Source organism: Hippopotamus amphibius, chromosome 1 (genome assembly GCF_030028045.1).
Source record: "Hippopotamus amphibius kiboko isolate mHipAmp2 chromosome 1, mHipAmp2.hap2, whole genome shotgun sequence".
In the NCBI taxonomy this organism is placed as follows: Eukaryota; Metazoa; Chordata; class Mammalia; order Artiodactyla; family Hippopotamidae; genus Hippopotamus; species Hippopotamus amphibius.
In genome coordinates this window covers 82,597,412-82,615,224 of record NC_080186.1, presented here as the reverse complement: position 1 = coordinate 82,615,224, position 17,813 = coordinate 82,597,412, and the positions used below count along the sequence as shown (strand labels likewise).

The 17,813-nt window shown below is 37.2% G+C and overlaps 1 protein-coding gene across 8 annotated transcripts in view; it reads left to right on the top strand.

Moving 5' to 3' along the window:
* The window catches only part of ARHGAP29 (Rho GTPase activating protein 29), a 91,160-nt gene extending 74,155 nt beyond the window's left edge, over window positions 1-17,005 (top strand). For all 8 annotated transcript variants that reach the window (XM_057717958.1, XM_057718014.1, XM_057717988.1 and 5 more), the window contains 11 exons: window positions 1,201-1,358; window positions 1,935-2,074; window positions 2,351-2,455; window positions 4,948-5,046; window positions 6,015-6,154; window positions 6,433-6,621; window positions 7,434-7,571; window positions 11,720-11,952; window positions 13,164-13,494; window positions 13,625-13,733; window positions 15,865-17,005. In XM_057717958.1, coding sequence (XP_057573941.1) covers window positions 1,201-1,358; window positions 1,935-2,074; window positions 2,351-2,455; window positions 4,948-5,046; window positions 6,015-6,154; window positions 6,433-6,621; window positions 7,434-7,571; window positions 11,720-11,952; window positions 13,164-13,494; window positions 13,625-13,733; window positions 15,865-16,754 — 2,532 coding nt within the window. In that variant the 3' untranslated portion in view covers window positions 16,755-17,005. The remainder of the gene's footprint in view (window positions 1-1,200; window positions 1,359-1,934; window positions 2,075-2,350; window positions 2,456-4,947; window positions 5,047-6,014; window positions 6,155-6,432; window positions 6,622-7,433; window positions 7,572-11,719; window positions 11,953-13,163; window positions 13,495-13,624; window positions 13,734-15,864) is intronic.
* The last annotated feature ends 808 nt before the right edge of the window (window positions 17,006-17,813 follow it).

The following is a 17,813-nucleotide window of genomic DNA, read 5'->3' as shown; positions in this document are numbered from 1 at the left end:
GGCATTTAGAAAAATAAATCAGATCATGCTATAGCTCTTAACACCCTTTAAAACCCTCCACTGGCTTCCTGTTGTACTTAAATCCAGATCCCTTACCTTGGTTTAGATGACTTCTTCCCTTTCTGGCTTCATCTCAAACTGAAACGCCACACTGGCCTTTCATCTGTTTCTTGAGCGTGACAAGTTCTTTCTTACTCGCTTTTGCCCTAGGATCCTTGCACTACCTCTTCCATTTGTCTGGATTGGTCTTCTACCTGAAACTTCACACTGGCTCTTTTTTATATCAGGTCTCAGTTCAGATGTTACCTCTTCAGAGAGTCCTTCACCAAACTGTCAAGTTAGAAGTACCCTTTTGCAAACACACACCTGGTCATATTCCATAACCTGACAATCTTATATCGTATTCATGGCGGTTTTCAGTACCAGAAATTATCTTCTTTACTTAATTTGTCCTCTCTTTCCAACACCACCCTAAGAAAAATGCAAACTCTTATGAGGCTGGGGATCTCACCTGTTTATTTGCCGTAATATACCCAAAGCTTGGATTTTTGTGACCATGAGAGTAGTTAATTCGTGTACAGCTCTCAGAATGGATCTGGCATATTGTAAGCACTCTCCAGCTGCTGCTGTTGTTACTGTAAGTGGCAGTAGTAGTATATTTAGGCATTTGTAGAAACTCAGTGGAATAATGTGTTTTGAATAGATTCAAAATAGTACCTAATTATAAAAACCGAGTGATGTGGGGCACATTATAAGTATAAAGCATTTCTATTTTTATAGGATTGAAAAAATGAAAGTCAAAATAATAGTGCTCTGACTGGGAATTTTTTCCCCATGTTTTTCAGTTTAGATAACTGTGGTCAGACCATGAGTACAGAACTGGGGATCCTCAAAAACACACCCATCTCCTAAAATTGTGAACCATTAGGGGCAGGAGGTTGTGTTTTTAAACCTTTCAGACTAAAACCAGTTTTGCCAGAAATGATTACTCCTAGATATTGGATTAAAACCAATTTTTTTTTTTCTGATTTAGACCTTGTACAGAGTCAGGCAGCATAGTGTGCTCTCAAGGATATTTACTGTTGAATTCTTCACTGTATGACCTTTTTCTTGGTGCTGTCACTTGAAATAAATGTGTATTTACATAGCATTCTCTATAGCATGAGTTATTTTGCCTTTTGTTTTTGTCTGTGATCGTAGGTAACAGTTAACCTCTTCCAGATGCAACACCTGCAGGCTGCCTCCCTTGCAAACAATTTACAGTCTCTCTGTGATAATGCCAAACTCTATGACCCGGGCCAAGAGTACAGTGAGTTTGTCAGGGCCACGAATTCAACTGAAGAAGAAAAAGTTGATGGGTGAGAATTAGTGTGTATGTGAAATTGTTTCAAGAGATAAAACCTTTATTTCCAAGTTTCCTATCTGGTATCTTGCCAAGTTTCCTATCTGGCATCAGGTGATGTCTTTTCACTGGCAAAATTGACTTTAAAACTTTCTGAATTTTTAGAATATTATTTAAGATGTAACTCACTTGAGAGTAAAGCTTTCCATTTTGACCCAGAGCTCAGCTCTTTGAGTTTTAGAAACCCTTTGAGAATCGCAAATCATGGTTGTTATCAATTTTGAATATCCACAAATTTCATAACCTGCATTTTCCACACAGGTTATACTAGAAAAGTTTAACCTTGATATAAACAATTGGCTGTACTCTTGCTACTCTTTTCCGTGTTTCAGCCATAATAAATGCAAATGATTAATAAGTTTTATTCACATCTCTTTTAAGAAGTTCAACTGTATAATATGGTTTGTTCTTAATATTGAGTTAATTTAATTACCCTGTTCATTAAATTAACAGATTTTTCTGAAAATAGAATAAAGTAGGCTGATTATTAGTCATTTTTTTGAATGATGAGTTTTATTTGGGCTTTTCTTAGGAATGTAAATAAACAATTAACAAATAGTCCTCGCACTTCCGGATATGGACCTTCTGACTCTTTAGAGGATGTTGTACGCCTTCCTGACAACTCTAATAAGATTGAAGAGGACAGATGCTCTAACAATGCAGACATAACAGGTAGTGTTTCACATTAAAGAGAGCACTAATTTATGAAAGATCAAATTGTTTAAATGTGATCCTTAAATTAATTGCAGCTCTGGAATTTAAAAATCATACCTTGAGTTGCGACCTTATGAGGCCTTATTCACAGCTGTCAGCACTGTGCTTGTCTTATCATCAGATGTTTAACACTGGTAAAGAAGCGTGAGTTGTCTCATTTTAACTAATGTCAGCGTTTTGCCTCATGAAATCCATCTGTAGCAAAGTTTGACTTTAAATATTCTTTTCTTAAAGGTCCTTCTTTTATAAGGTCATGGACATTTGGGATGTTTAGTGATTCTGAGAGCACTGGAGGAAGCAGTGAATCTAGATCTCTGGATTCTGAATCTATAAGTCCAGGTACATAAGTATTTAAGTCTAGAGTGAAAATTCAATGAAAGATTAAAATATACCTTTTGGGGGGTATTCTTAACTGCCTTCTTTTTCTTTTTTTTTTTTTAATTGAAGTATAGCTGATTTGCAATATTGTGTTAGTTTTAAGTGTACAGCAAAGTGATTAGGTTATACATATATTCATGCATATATCTATTGATATATGCTTTTTTTATTCCTTTCCATTGTTATTTATTACAAGATGTTGAATATAGTTCCCTGTGCTATACAGTAAATCCTTGTTGTTTATAACTACCTTATTTTTATAATGAAATGTCTCAAAGAGAGGAGTGTGTGCATATATATGAACAGTTTAAATAAAAGTAATGGAATAAACCCTCATATATTCAACCTAGCCTACGAAATAAAACATTATTAGTATATTAGAGGGCCCCTGTGTATACCTCCTTGATAACCCTCCTTGCCCTGTCACCCACCAGATAAACCATCATCCAGAATTTTGTTAATCTTTCCCTAGCTATTTAAAATATTTCAGTACTCACGTCTAATTGAGCTTTGCCCTCTTCAGAATATTATGCAGATGAAATCATACTATTCTTTTGTGACTTCTTTCATACATCTTTTTTTTGAGATTCTTATTTATGTGAGAAGCTGTCTTTATTTTGTAGTATATGCTGTATAGTATTCCATTCTATGAACATAACTGTGATTATCTATCTTTTGGATTGTTCTGTAGTTAATCACTATAATGAACAATACAGTTAACACCAATTCTTGTGCCTGTGATAATTTATTCATTTTTTATAAATGTGCTTTAAGGTACTTTGATAAAGATAGTCTCATGCTCCTTAGAGAGGCAGAATAGATGTTTTGAACTCTCCCTTAGTGGCTTCAAAGAGAATGACTTGCCAGAGGTAATACAGCTAGCAAGAGAAGAAGGTATCACTTGAACCCTTGAGATTATTACTTTCGATGTTCTTTCTCCTCCACTCTTCTACCAAAGACTGCTCCAGTCCTGTTCTTCCTGGCTAAGCTTCTTTCTCCTAGGATCTTGGCAGTGTGGGAGATACGTTATAGGATTTAACCTACCTCAGAGTCCAAGGCTTTGTTGTTGGGGTGTGTGTGGTCCACGTTACAGAAATTTTATTCATGTAAATAAAGCCCTTGAATTTAAAGTTAGAAATGATTTCCATGCAGCACTGGGGTTTATAGGCAGATTGTCAGCAACTGCTTTGAGTCCTACTTTAAAATTACTGCTGTTCAGGGACACTCTGGAGATGTGAGCATAAATATTTAACTGAATATTTGTAATTAGCTTTGTAAGAACAGAGTGTTTCTAGCTATCCTCGGAAATGAAGACCCAATCTAGAGCCAGCTCTAAATTATTTGGAATCCTGTAAGACTTCAAGTGATAAAGACAAAAATCTGGAAACTGGTCGTATGATAAGTGGGTGAAGACCCGGAGATGCATAGCCTGGGGAAGGGGAAACCTGGGGACGTGACAGCTGTGCTCAGACACTGGAAGCGTAAAGGGATGAGAGTCAGAGTGCTCATTTGCTCCTTTAGGGAGACATGTGACCAAGGGCTGGAATTTATAAGTGGCAGGTTTCTGCTCAGTAATACAAGAAGTCATTTCACAGTTAGAATAGTTCTAAAATGAATGTGTGGTCTCAGGATTTCTTTGTCACTGGGGGACACATTCAAAACAAAAACTAGATGACCACCTTTTAAGCATAGTTTGAAGGGTGTGGGTATCTTTGGGGAAGGAATGTGGTTTAAATCATTTGTAAAACCCTTTCTAACTCTGAACCTAAGACAGTTAAGGCCTTGAGTTAAGTGTAACCTTCCACTTACACACAGCCCTGTTTGTAGTATCAGTGGGGAGCAAATACACCTCATTAGCTAATCGGGCTGCTTCCAGACATGCTTTGAGACACATGGCAAAGTCCTCGGCTGACAGCCGGTGTCCTGTGCTCTCAGCTCCCTGCCAGGATCCTTGTTCCTGGTTCCCAGTCTCCTATCTTATTGGCAACATAAATGTGATGCCAATAAATGTGATGGTACTGTTGTGTTGCTATACTTGTATATTTTTGTATATTTTAGAAAGCCTTAGGTTACATTGTAAGTATTTCTTTATCACTTAATTCAACAAGCATTTAGTGAAAACTTTACCATTGTGCCAGCTATTCTGTCAGACATCAGATATGACTTAAATAGAATAGAAAATACTCCCTGTCCTTGTAGAGTTTATAATCTCTAACACTTACTATCAGAAGTTGACAGTAAGGTCCATTGGAATGTGTGACCCTCAATTTTCATTTTATTTGGGAAAGTCAGATTTGGCTCAATTCTCTTTTGTTCCCAGGAGGAAGTATCAGAATCCCCTGTATCCAAAATCTGTGAATGGAAGCAGATGTTTACATTGTAGCTAATAAAATAGCATGATTTGTATTATTCAAAAAGTGTTGTCATTACCCATTTCTTAAATTTTCTTTTAGGAGACTTTCATCGAAAACTTCCACGAACTCCATCCAGTGGAACCATGTCTTCTGCAGATGATCTGGATGAAAGAGAGCCACCTTCTCCTTCAGAAGCTGGTATTACACTCACCTGAATCAAATTTCCACTAAGCCAGTTGAATGAGTAGCATTGTATGATACTAGGAAAAAATAGTATGATTCAAAGAATTACTTTACTGTGTACTAAAAAAAAAGCATTATGGTGACTTACATATATCCCAACAAATTATATACAAGTATGGGTTGATAATGTATTAATCAGATGTTACAAATAAAAATATAAGATATAAACAGCAAAACTACTAGATCCAAAATGTATTAGCATGTTGCTAAAATAGGCTAAATATTTTGATCTTTCGTAAATCTAATAGTGACTTAATTGCTCATAGTGTTGCAGTACATGAGAAATTCTATTCATGAGATTTTTATATGAGAAAAACCTCTTCAGAAGGCATAGCTAGGTGGGAAAAGTAAATACATGTACTTCTTGAGGGCAGGGAAAGTTGTGGCTGCTGAAGGATATAAAAGAGAAGTCAGTGACATTAATGGCTTCATTTGAGACCTCCAGGTACCTGTTCTGGCACCATTTTCTAAAATAGTATAAGAACATCTGACCTCTGGTAGGATATTGATAGATACTAGCTAGTATTATCTATAGTTTTGTGATGAATTAAGAATAGCTTTATCTTTAATGCAAATAATGCTGACACACTAACCTCACATAGCTAGTTTTCTAAGAATGTAACGTCACCTGTGTAATAAAGGACATGTTAATAACAGTGTAAATTTGCTGATTCTGGAAACATTATACCATGCTATTTTAGAAGTATCTCCTTGGTTTGATGGTGATTTTTACTCATAGCTTGAATGTTTGATAAATGTGTGCCTTGTAAGAGATCTATAAGTTGGATGCTTATTTTGATGTTACAGACTCAAAGTAATAGCTTTTTGTAATCTTTTTAAAGATTTTTTAAGATGTAGTGTCATATGGCATAATTTTTCTATCATCTTACAATTCTTATATACTAATCTACTTCTGTTGCAAGGACCCAATTCCCTTGGAGCATTTAAGAAAACATTGATGTCAAAGGCGGCTCTCACTCACAAGTTTCGCAAACTGAGATCCCCCACGAAGTGCAGGGATTGTGAAGGCATTGTGGTATTCCAGGGTGTTGAATGTGAAGAGGTAAGATCTTTCTAGAATTACATTAGCCCTTTTATGCTTTTTGCTTTATGCTTTTTTGTTATTAATTTTACTGATTAGGATCTTTTGCAAATGTATTTTTAATAAACTGAACCACAGTGTACTTTCTATAATTTTTTCTTTCATTTTGCTATTAAATGTATTTCAGACACCACAGGTGATACCTTTTAGATTCATTTTCATTTTGCTACCACTCTACCTATAGCGTGTTCAATAGTTTTAAGGTTAGTTAACCATTTTAAACCATCATTTTCTTGTAGTGTCTCCTTGTTTGTCACCGAAAGTGTTTGGAAAATTTAGTCATCATTTGTGGTCATCAGAAACTTCTGGGGAAAATACACGTATTTGGAGCAGAATTCACACAAGTTGCAAAAAAGGAACCAGATGGCATCCCTTTTGTACTCAAAATATGTGCCTCGGAGATTGAAAATAGAGCTTTGTGTCTACAGGTACACTATAGCTTTTCTTTTGCCTTTTTTTTTTTTTTTTTTTTTTGCTGCATTGGGTCTTTGTTGCTGTGCACGGGCTTTCTCTAGTTGTGGTGAGCAGGGGCTACTCTTTGTTGTGGTGCACAGGCTTCTCATTGCAGTGGCTTCTCTTGTTGCAGAGCGCAGGCTCTAGGCGCATGGGCTTCAGTAGTTGCTGCACGTGGGCTTGGTAGTTGTGGCTCACGAGCTCTAGAGTGCAGGTTCAGTAGTTGTGGCACAGCGGCTTAGTTGCTTCAAGGCATGTGGGATCTTCCCGGACCAGAGATTGAACCCATGTCCCCTGCGTTGGCAGGCGGATTCTTAACCACTGCACCACCAGGGAAGTCCACATTATAACTTTTATTTATTTTATTTTTTTTCCCCAACATTGTTTGGAGGTTCTTTATTTTTTTATTTTTTTTATTTTTTTATTTATTATTTTTTGGGGGGTACACCAAGTTCAATAATCTGTTTTTATACACATATCCCCGTATTCCCTCCCTCCCTTTAAATGTAAATGTGATTGTTCTAATGATAAGGAGACAATAAAGGAGAACAGTGCTCACAATTTTTACTAAATAAGTGAATTTATTTAGATTTATTTGGAAAATACTACCTCATTGGGTCCTAGTTTTTTCCTAAAATGTTAATAAGAACTGAAGTAACCTGGTGTACCCCCCCAAAAAAAAAAAAAAAAAGAAGAAGAACTGAAGTAGACACTAACTATATTTAGATGTCTGCATTTAACCATTTGTACTGAAGCAGAATTTTGCAAAATTTTTTCTCTTCTCAAGGGAATTTATCGTGTATGTGGAAACAAAATAAAAACTGAAAAACTGTGTCAAGCCTTGGAAAATGGAATGCACTTAGTAGACATTTCAGAATTTAGTTCACATGACATCTGTGACGTCTTGAAATTATACCTTCGACAGGTAAAGTTTTTACCCTTGAAATTTACCTTAAATAGAGCAAAAATATAATTTGCAGTCTGCTGATAACATTTGCTACACATATTTTTTCATTGACATAGGCCATATTAATATCTTTCCAATTATTAATGTACAGATCAGAGTGTATAAAATATATGTACAATTTAAAGACCCCATAATAATAAAAACTCCTTTTCCCTCACCTAGCTTAAGGAAATAGAATATTACTATACCTTAGAGAAGATCCCTGTATGCCCTCCCCAGTTGTAGCCCACAACTCTACCCAGTGGTCTTTCCTAACCATGTTAATACTTACCTCTCTTTTAATAGTTTTAATACCTGTTGTGTATTCCTAAACAATATATCATTAAGTTCTAGAAAACTGGATAGAAAAAATAAATCTAGCTGTCTAAGAAAAGTCCACTATTCACACTATTACACGAAGGATTCAGTAAGTAGAATAGTGCCTGGGTCATAGTATGGCTTTACTTTCATTGATATTTTAAAATAGCTATTGTGGGAGGTTAGTAGTCAAGGTGTGAATGCATTTGGGGAACACGAAGTTCACCATAGTTGATGCATCGGGCAGGGCTATCCTGTAAGCTGGGTACTGGCAATTCAGCAGGAATGTGGTCAGGGATGGACTTGCTCTGCATTTGCTCTTTCTGTGCTCACTCTTGTACCTTCCTGTTACAGGAGTAGGTCTAAAGAAGACACTTCTGTTTCTGTGGGTGAAGTAAGTAGCCATAGTGGCTCAGGCAGCAGCTCATGGAAGGGTTACAGGAACAATCAGCACGTTGTCATGATAAGCCAAGTACAAAAGATCTGGGCCAAGCCCAGCAGCGTTTTATCCTTGGGTGAAGCTTTCTGTCCTTGGGTGAAAGTGAAGAGACAGTCACAGAGAGTATAGTGATGATAGGATCATTGTGTCCATCTCAGGAGCTCTGTTCTTCATCTGGGTCCTTTTTGATATGGTGAAGAGCTGTCATCTTGGGATCTCTTTTCTCCACCCGCTTCTGTGAGCGAACACCTATTTTCTGTGTATATCCTCCTGTATTTTAATTTATTCTCCTGTTTTTGGTCATCCCCATCCTTGAGCAAAGTGGAGTAAGAGTAAATGTTTGAAACTGTTTTATCTGTAAATTTATTTATTTTGCTTTCTTGAATGGGAATGGAAGAGTGGATACTGTGAAAGGTTATAGTATTGTAGGCTAGAAATTATTTTTCTTCAGAAATTTGAAGGCATTTTTTTTTTTCTCTTTGAAGCCTGAAATCCTTCTCATTCCTGATTCTTTTTATTGGCCTGTTGTTTTCTCTCTGAAAGCTTGTAGAATCTTCTTTTTCTCTCCAATATCCTAAAATTTCACAGTGTATGCCTTGATGTGGGTGTATTTTCATCCACAGTTTCAGGTACTCCACAAGCTCTGTCATTCTGCTTAGTTGTCCTTTAGTTCTTGGAACTTTAATTTTCTTGCTCATTTCCTCCCCTCTATTTTTTCTCTATTTTCTTTCTGGAACTTATATTTGGATACTTAACAACTTGTACTGGTTCTTTAGTTTCCTTCCCTTTTCCCTATTATTCATTTCTTTTTTTTTGTTTTTGTTTTCTTTTAACACTTTCTGAGTAGTTTCCTCAGCTTTGTCTTTCATTCCTACTGTAAACTATTTCATTCCTGAGATCAGGTTTTAATTTCTAAGAATTGTGGTTTTATGTTCCTTTTACAGCATTCTTTTTTTTATTGAATGCAGTATTTCTTCTACCTGAAATATTTGTAGCTTTTTTTAAAAAAAGATTCTTTTCTCTGCGTAGTCTCTAGCCCCATCAAATAGAAATATAATGTAAGCCCTGTATATAATATTGAATTATCTAGTAGCCACATAAAAAGAAACAGGTGAAGTTAATTTTAATATTTTATTTAACATATTGAAAATATCTGAACATCTAATCAATAGTCTTAAATTATTAATGAAATATTTTACTTTTTTTGGATACTGATTCTTGGATATTTGGTGTGTATTTTTCTTATAGAGCACATGTCAGTTTGGAGCAGCCACGTTTCCACTGCTCAGTAGCCATATTTGGCTAGTAGCCACGATATTGACAGCACAGTTGTAGACCTTCAAGTTGGTTTTTTCCTACTTATTTTGGTTTCTGTCTTCCATAGTTGTCTCCTTAAAATTAAAGCTTTGGAAATTGAAGTCTCTCTGGAAGCTCTTGAATACATGAAGTCTTTGAGCTTTACTGTAGTGCTATCTAGAAGGGCTGTTTGGGAAGCACCTGATGTCTGTATCTCTAGGTCTCTGCTCTTGGGCTGGTCTGATACCCCAGAGAAGGGTCTTTCCCTCCTACAGGTATGGTTCCAGAACTCAGAGAGCCAAGTTAGGCAAGAAGTCTCCAGGATCTCTGCATTCAGCAGGCATCCTGTCACTAAATCCTTATTTTAAGATGGTTGCCCTCCTGTTCCTTGTGCTTGGCATTGCCCAGCCAGAGACCCTCTGTTTTACACTGCCTAGAGAAGAAATCCCCAGACTTCTGAGATTGCTCAGGAGCATGGAGTGGAGACAAGCATCTAGAAACCTATGCGTTTTAGATAGCTCACCCTCCCTCGAGATCGGAGGACCTAGTCAGACAATCCCTGAGTCTCCTTAGAATCCCGTAAATCACGTTGGTTCTCAGTTTGGAATTTCACCTTTCTCGAGAGTGCTAAGTCAGCACTTGTTCCTCTCCTAATCAGCTTGTGATATGTTGCTTTTGTCTCCATTCCTGTTCTCCCAGTGCTGTGGGCTTATTTCAGTGGGGTTGTAAGAGGGAAAGAAATTAGGTACAAATGTTGGATGTGCCATGTTAGCCCAGGGAACTATTGCTGTCTCTTTAATCACATTTTATAGGATTCTCACCTGAGAAATGAAACTAGTATCTTTGAATGACTTTTAATCTCATAATGAATCATCCTTTATTTCTTTTAGCCAGTCAAGGAGAGGAAATAAATGGGGTCCAATACTATCAGCTCTTGTTCTGTCCTAGGAATACCACGGGACCAAAGCTTTAGTGTGGGAAGCCATGCTCAGTTCTTAACAGTGTTAGAGAGTAGCCTTTATTTTACTCATTACCATGTGGGAAATCTGAAGCTCCAAGAGTGACCTCCTTCCGATCCCAAGATCGTAGAGGTAGAAATTGATCTCAAGGCTTCCCATCTCTGGGACCAGAGGGGAAACTGGAGAAGTGGGTGCCTACCTCACCACAGGACATCAACTAGCCAGAGAGATGCTGTGTTTTCTGTCACTGAGTGGTGAAATCATTGAAATCAGTTATACCAGTAGACAGATCAAGGTGGTATGCCCATTGACAGTTTGAGAGAGGAACTTTATCTTTTGACATACTTATGGCAATTCAAGTGATATTTAAAAATTAGATAACAAAATGTTGACAGTTTCTTTCTTTTAAGTCGTATTGTCTTTTGCTAATCTTCAGTCTGGCCCAAATAAAACACAAGGACCATATAGCTTTTTGTTCTCTCTCTCCCCCATACCAACAGAAAATAAGCTTTTTATAATTAATTTGACTTATATTGTGTATTATCCTGGGTTTGTTTTAATAAAATAGTTGAAGATCATGCCAACTTTGGGGCAGTCATGAATGTAATTGGTATAGAATATCATAGTGTTAAAATCATATCATGCAGCTTTAGGTTTAGAGTTTTACTGATTACCAGTTAACTCATTTTTAACATGGATATAGTGTATGGTGATGCTGGATTCACTTTATAGATCACATCTAGCAAACATATGTACGTTTCTTTTTTTCTTGTTCTTGGGTGTAATTTTTTTTCTTATAGTTATATTGAAATATAATTGACATATAGCACTGTGTAAGTCTGTGTGCAGCATAACAGTTTGACTTACATACATCATGAAGTAATTATCACAGTAAGTTTAGTGAACATCCATCATCTCATACAGATATAAAATTAAAGAAATACAAAAAATATTTTTCCTTGTGATGAGACATATGTACATTTCTAAAAGTGGATTGACCTTATGTCCTGTTACTCTAAAAAGGACGTGCTAAACTACTTAGTAGCTATTCAGTAGATTATTAACAGGAAAAAAATGGACAAGATGATATTTCTAACGTAATTTTATTTCTTTAGCTCCCAGAACCGTTTATTTTATTCCGATTATACAAGGAATTTATAGACCTTGCAATAGAGATCCAACACGTAAATGAAGAACAGGAGACGAAAAAGGATAATCCTGAGGATAAAAAAAGTCCGAGTACGTGTATAGAAATAAACCGAATTCTTCTAAAAAGCAAGGACCTTCTAAGACAATTGCCAGCATCAAATTTTAACAGCCTCCATTACCTCATAGTTCATCTTAAGCGGTAAGAACTCTGAATAAGACAGGCATTGATTAGTGGGTGGATAATTGATCAGTTTTTTGGTTTTGCTTTTATGGTTTTTTGTAAATTGTGGTAAAATACATACAACATACAAATTTACCATTTTAGCCACTTTAAGTGTACTGTTCAGTAGTATTGAGTACATTCACAGTCTTATGGTATTGTTTTTACATTGAATGTTTCATTTCTAATACGTATTAGGGAAAGGGAGACATTGAATATATGTTCATGCAGCCAACATCTTTCCCTCAAGATGCCTCTTATATGCCAGGATCTGGCTAGGGAAATAAGGATGCAAACATAAGGTTTCTGTCATCTGTTGTGCTTGTCAGCTTGAGGGGCAGACCCTCACACAGTGCAGTGCAGCATCATTCTTGTTCTGACGGAACTTTGCTCAGCAAGCAGAGGAAGATGGGGGAGAGGTGTCATGAATCAACGTGAGCCAGACTTGAAGAACAGAGTGATGGTTTGGTGACAGAGAATGCACATCCCACCAGAGGGTAATAGACACAGAGACACAGGAGATAATTTTGCTTTTGAGGACGTTGAGGAATTTGGTTAGGCCAGGATATAGCAAGCAGTAGCACAAAGTGAGCTAGGAGGAGTCCTGATAAAGTCATACATACCTGGCAGATGAGTTGGCTGTCTTCTTTATATACTCACTAAAGAATTTTGAGGCAGGAATTTAACATACTCAGGTCTGCCTGTTAGATCTTCATGGCAGCAGTATGGAGAATGGGTTGGAGGGGAGGTATTTACTTCAATTTGGATCTCCTTGAATAGTCAGAGAAATAAAAGGTGATGAGAGCTTGAAGTAAGGCCAGAGCAGTGGGAGTGGCAATAGACCAGAGAGATCTTTAGGATCAACTAGGCTTGAAGACTAACTGTGGGCAATGAGATAGAAAGTTTCCAGCATAAGGACCTGGGAGGATGTAATATATATTTACTAAGGTGGGAGCAGCTTTTAGGGGTATCTTTTTTTATTTCTACTAGTAAAGCTGTACTGGTTCCTTCTACTTACTTAGATTTAATCTTAATAGTGTGAAACCCAACTTAGTGTGTGTTCAGTATCTAAGCAAATAAGTATATCCTTTTCCTAGACTTCTGCAGCCCATTTTCCTCCACCCTTCCCAACCCATGGTAATCTACTGTCAAGGAAATCTAATAACAGTTTTATGTGTTCTGTGTTGCAGAGTTGTGGATCATGCAGAAGAAAACAAAATGAACTCCAGAAACTTGGGGGTGATATTTGGACCAAGTCTCATTAGGCCAAGGCCCACAACTGCTCCCATCACCATCTCCTCTCTTGCTGACTATTCAAATCAAGCGCGGTTGGTGGAGTTCCTCATTACCTACTCACAGAAGATCTTCGATGGGTCCCTACGGCCACAAGATGTAGCTTTGTGTAGTGCAGGAGGTGGTGCACCTCAGGTTGACCAAGGCTATCTTCCGAAGCCTCTGTTATCACCAGAAGAAAGAGATCCAGAACATTCTGTGAAGTCACTGTTTTTCTCTTCAAAGGAAGTGAGTTTTGCTCTTTTAGAATTGTGTTGGAACTTCGTAATGTTTACGTTACTAATAAGTTAAGAATCTTTGAACTGTTTATTTTGAGGTGTGTTTTGCTTCAAGTTTAAAATTTTTCTTGTATCAACAGGATATCCACACTGCAGATAGTGAAAGCAAAAGTTTTGAATCCACTGCATCATTTGAGGAATCAGAACGGAAGCAAAATGCATTAGAAAAATGTGATGCATGTCTCATTGGTGAGTGGGCATGTAAAATGCATGTTTGCTGACTTAAAACTGTCCCAATAAACCATGATTAAAAGCCAAGGTGAGTAGAGTTGAGAGAAGTCAGAGAAAGAAGCTTCATTAGTAAGTGCATCTTTGCCAGCCATTAAGAAAGTTGCCTTTTAGGTGTACCTTGCCTTTATACGAATGTCGTTCTTTACAATAATCCTTCTTTTACAAAGACATCTTGGAATTCCTAGGTGTGTTTTGTGCTTTGTGTTTTGAAAACTTTTCACTTTTGCCATTAATTGCAGTCAAGGCAGAAAGGCATCGAGCAGTGTGGTGATTCGTTAGCGTCTGCTGTCACTGTCGGTCACTCGCTTGCTCCCGCTGCTCATAAGCAGTTGACTGGACTCCTGAAATTCAAAAAACTTAGACTCGAAAAACACCTAAAATTTTTTTTCAAATGCCTTTTCCTGTCGCCTGCCTTTAACATGTTAAGCACACATACATGTATATCTTTTTTTATTTCCTTGACTGTAGTCGTTTTAGTCACTGTGTGGTAATTTTAGTTGCAGTGATTGGTAGCTATTCATTTGTGGAAAGGCTTCCGTTTGTTACTATAATTCTGTACATCATTAAAGCTAACTTGCAGTTTTTTTAAGCGCAGCCATATATGTTAAATTTGATGTGTAATGACATATTAGTGATTACAGCCTGACAGATCTAAAAAGTAAGGGAGCTAACATTTATTAAGTACCTGCCTGCTCTGTGCTCAGTACGGTGCTTATTATTTGATTACATTTATTTGATTTGATCTTCGGAACAATTCTGTGGTATAAATAGGTAATATTAGCCCCATTCAACCCATAGCCTTTAGTCTGAGAGAGGTTAAATAATGTCAAAGGTCATGCCCCTAATAAACTGTTTAGTATTTGAACCTATGTTTGTGATTATTTCACTATCCCATGACCTAGGGCTCCCAATTAGGAATAGTAATAAAAATAAATGTTATTTTTCAAGTGCTAACTATATACCAGATAAATTATGACTTTTCATGATTAGATCATTTAGGCCACATATCATCACAGGTAAAATTATGATACCTTTTGACGAATGAAGACACTGAGGGACAGTGAGATTGCCTTGCCCTGTGCAAAAGGGTAGAGCTGAGTTAAACCAGGCACCTGGGCTTCAGAGTCTGCACTCTTATCCATTACGCTGTAGGTTTTCCCCTTAGAACTGAAAAATGCACTTTGGTGCCTACAGCCAGACCACAATGTGTCAGGTCCCTTAGGGTGTTCTAGACATGTGAGGAAGGACCTGGGAAGTCACAACAAGAGAGCATTGCCCTGGAAGCCCAGGAAAGAGAGGTCCACAGTCTCAGGTAAGGAGGAAGGTCAGGTGAAGTGAGGACTGTCAGGTCATTCTGATGGGCTCCTGTCTGCAGACCACTGCCCAAAAGAGGAGCGTGAGCAGAGGGCTAGAATTTACCAGAAATGGGAATATTTTAGGGGAGATGCTACAAAAAAGGATAGGGCTTGAAAGGAATTCAGGGTCCCAGTTTGAGAAAACATAGAGAGAATGACATTTTTTACTTAAAACTATTCAACCTTAATCAGACGGGATGAATATTATAGTCCATGTATTAGTTGATCAGATAAGGGCATCTAAGGCATTTAATATGATATGCTCTCACTGTGGGCTGAGCATAACTGAAAAGATGATTCAGTTGGCAAAAGCTTTGGGATTCAGCGCATACTTACATTTGGTTGGCATGTAAATTGGTGTAACTTTTCTGAGGGTAACACACCAATATCTGTCTGTTGAAATTGTGGCAACCTTTTCAGCCCCCAAATACTTGTTCAAATGCAGCACATAAAAGAAGCTACATCAGCAAGTGTGTTTTTTTCCCTAACCTGCAGTGAATTTTGTAGCTGTTTATTATATTAATTTAAATAAATATGGAATTCTAACATTTTAATTCAGTGTACCTTTAATATTTTACGATTATTTTACTCCTCATAAAAACTGAGAATAACTTGGAAAAAAAATATATGAAGACCCTTGTTTTGAGAGGGTGTTGATCTATAACTCATTTAGACTCTCCTGTTAACTACATGCCATAAAGTTTGATTTTTAAATGAATCTTTTCCTTTTTCAGACAACAAAATGCGTTTGCTTGTAGACCAAGAGCTTGAATCAGCATCACAAAAGATGGAAGATGTTTGTAAAACCTCCAAATTGCCTACTCTGAAGTCCAGTAGGGAAACAAATGGTGTTGAGAGGCATACTCCAAGGACCAAGATTAGACCTGTAAGTTTGCCTATAGACAAAATACTACTTCTTGCAAGCTCTCCAAATGAGAGAAATGGCAGAAATATGGGAAATGTAAATTCAGACAAGTTTTGCAAGAATCCTACCTTTGAAGGAGCTAATCGAAAAGACACCCCAGCTATTGTTTGTTCCAAATTTGATGGCTTTGATCAGCAAACTCTACAAAAAACTCGGGAGAAACAGTATGAACAAAATAACCTAACTGCAAAGACTGCAGTGATTGTGCCCAATGCATTCCGGGAAGGAGAAGCATCAGCGAGCATCAGGAGCAGTGGGGACCACCCAGTCAGCACCACCCAGCCCAGTAAGCCATACACAGAACCCATCAGGTCAGCAAAACAGGTGTCAGAGAGACGGTCCTCTGACTCCTGCCCTCCTGCTTCTGTCAGAGCACCCAGGACACTGCAGCCCCAGCACTGGACAACGTTTTATAAACCACCTGGTCCTGCTGCTAGTGGGAGAGGGGATGAGGAGAAATCTGTGACATCCTCTGCAGCCGTGCCCCCTTGCACAACTCATGCTTCCCAGGAGTGTCTGCTGAAATCAATTCCAGGTTCTGAAAATGCATCAGCTGGTCCCGTGCAGCCGGCTAGTAAGCCTAAAGAGAAGGCTGAAGAGCATGACTTGCCTGGTGTGCCTCCAGCGTGTCAGAGACCAAGGCTAAAACGAATGCAACAGTTTGAAGACCTTGAAGATGAAATCCCACAGTTTGTGTAGGGTTGTCAGAATCCAGTTTTTCTTTTTTTGTTGTTGTTTTGTTTTGTGGTATTGTATTTGTTTTCTGAAAGAAATTTTTGACAGGGCCTCTCTTGTATAAGATTGCCAGATCATGGATTTTGCTTTTTGTCGTCGTATTGTGTTATCCTGTGTTGGTTACATTGAATGGCAAAATGTTTTGATAGGGCCCCATCTGTGCCTCACTGGAATTATATGTATTTTTGAAGTTGTTAATAAATAGACTCATTTTTTTTAAAGTTCAGTTGATTCCCCATAAAATGGTCCATTTAAGTGCATCCCTAGTATATGATATAGCTCTCAACTAATAGGTGCAATTGAGGGAAATCAGCTTTATTTTTTGAAATGAAACTACATGCTTATTTATGAAAGGAATGTTTCTGAGTGCAAGTGCCTGAAAGATCTTTGTTTGGTATGATTGTTTTTTCACACAAGTTTATAGTGTTATCTTTGACCATCTGTGCTTTTATGGTATGTGCATAAACTTTTGTTTTTCAATTGGCAAGTCACATCACCTTTTCATATTTATCTAGTGGCCAAAAGGCTTGCAAATCTGTATTTAATTGCATTTTAATTAATTAGCAGATTTTACATGTGGTAGTCAGTTGAACTGTACAAAGAAAATGCACTTAAACATGTTTCTAAACTGTATAGTTCAGTCATGTCCTTTTTGGTTTTGGATATCATACATTTAATAATTTTTCACTTCTTGGCTTTCTTCTGCATAAAACTTTTGTTGTTCAACAATTCTGAACCTTTTGGTATTTTATATAATAGTCCAAAACAATGTTTTAAAATTCAGTGCATTTCCTTTTAATATTGTCTGGGTTTTTTTGAAACAAAACAAAACAAAACATTTCTTTTGTATGAAGTGTTTTCACTTATGAATAATTTTATGTACTTTTTCTACCTGGATTTATAACCATTGACAATGTATGTTTCATCTGAATCATACAAAGATTTATTTAAGTAAGAGTATAGTTCAATAAGCTTCATTGTTTGGAATTTGAGAGGAAGTATGCATGATTGGATATATTTCAT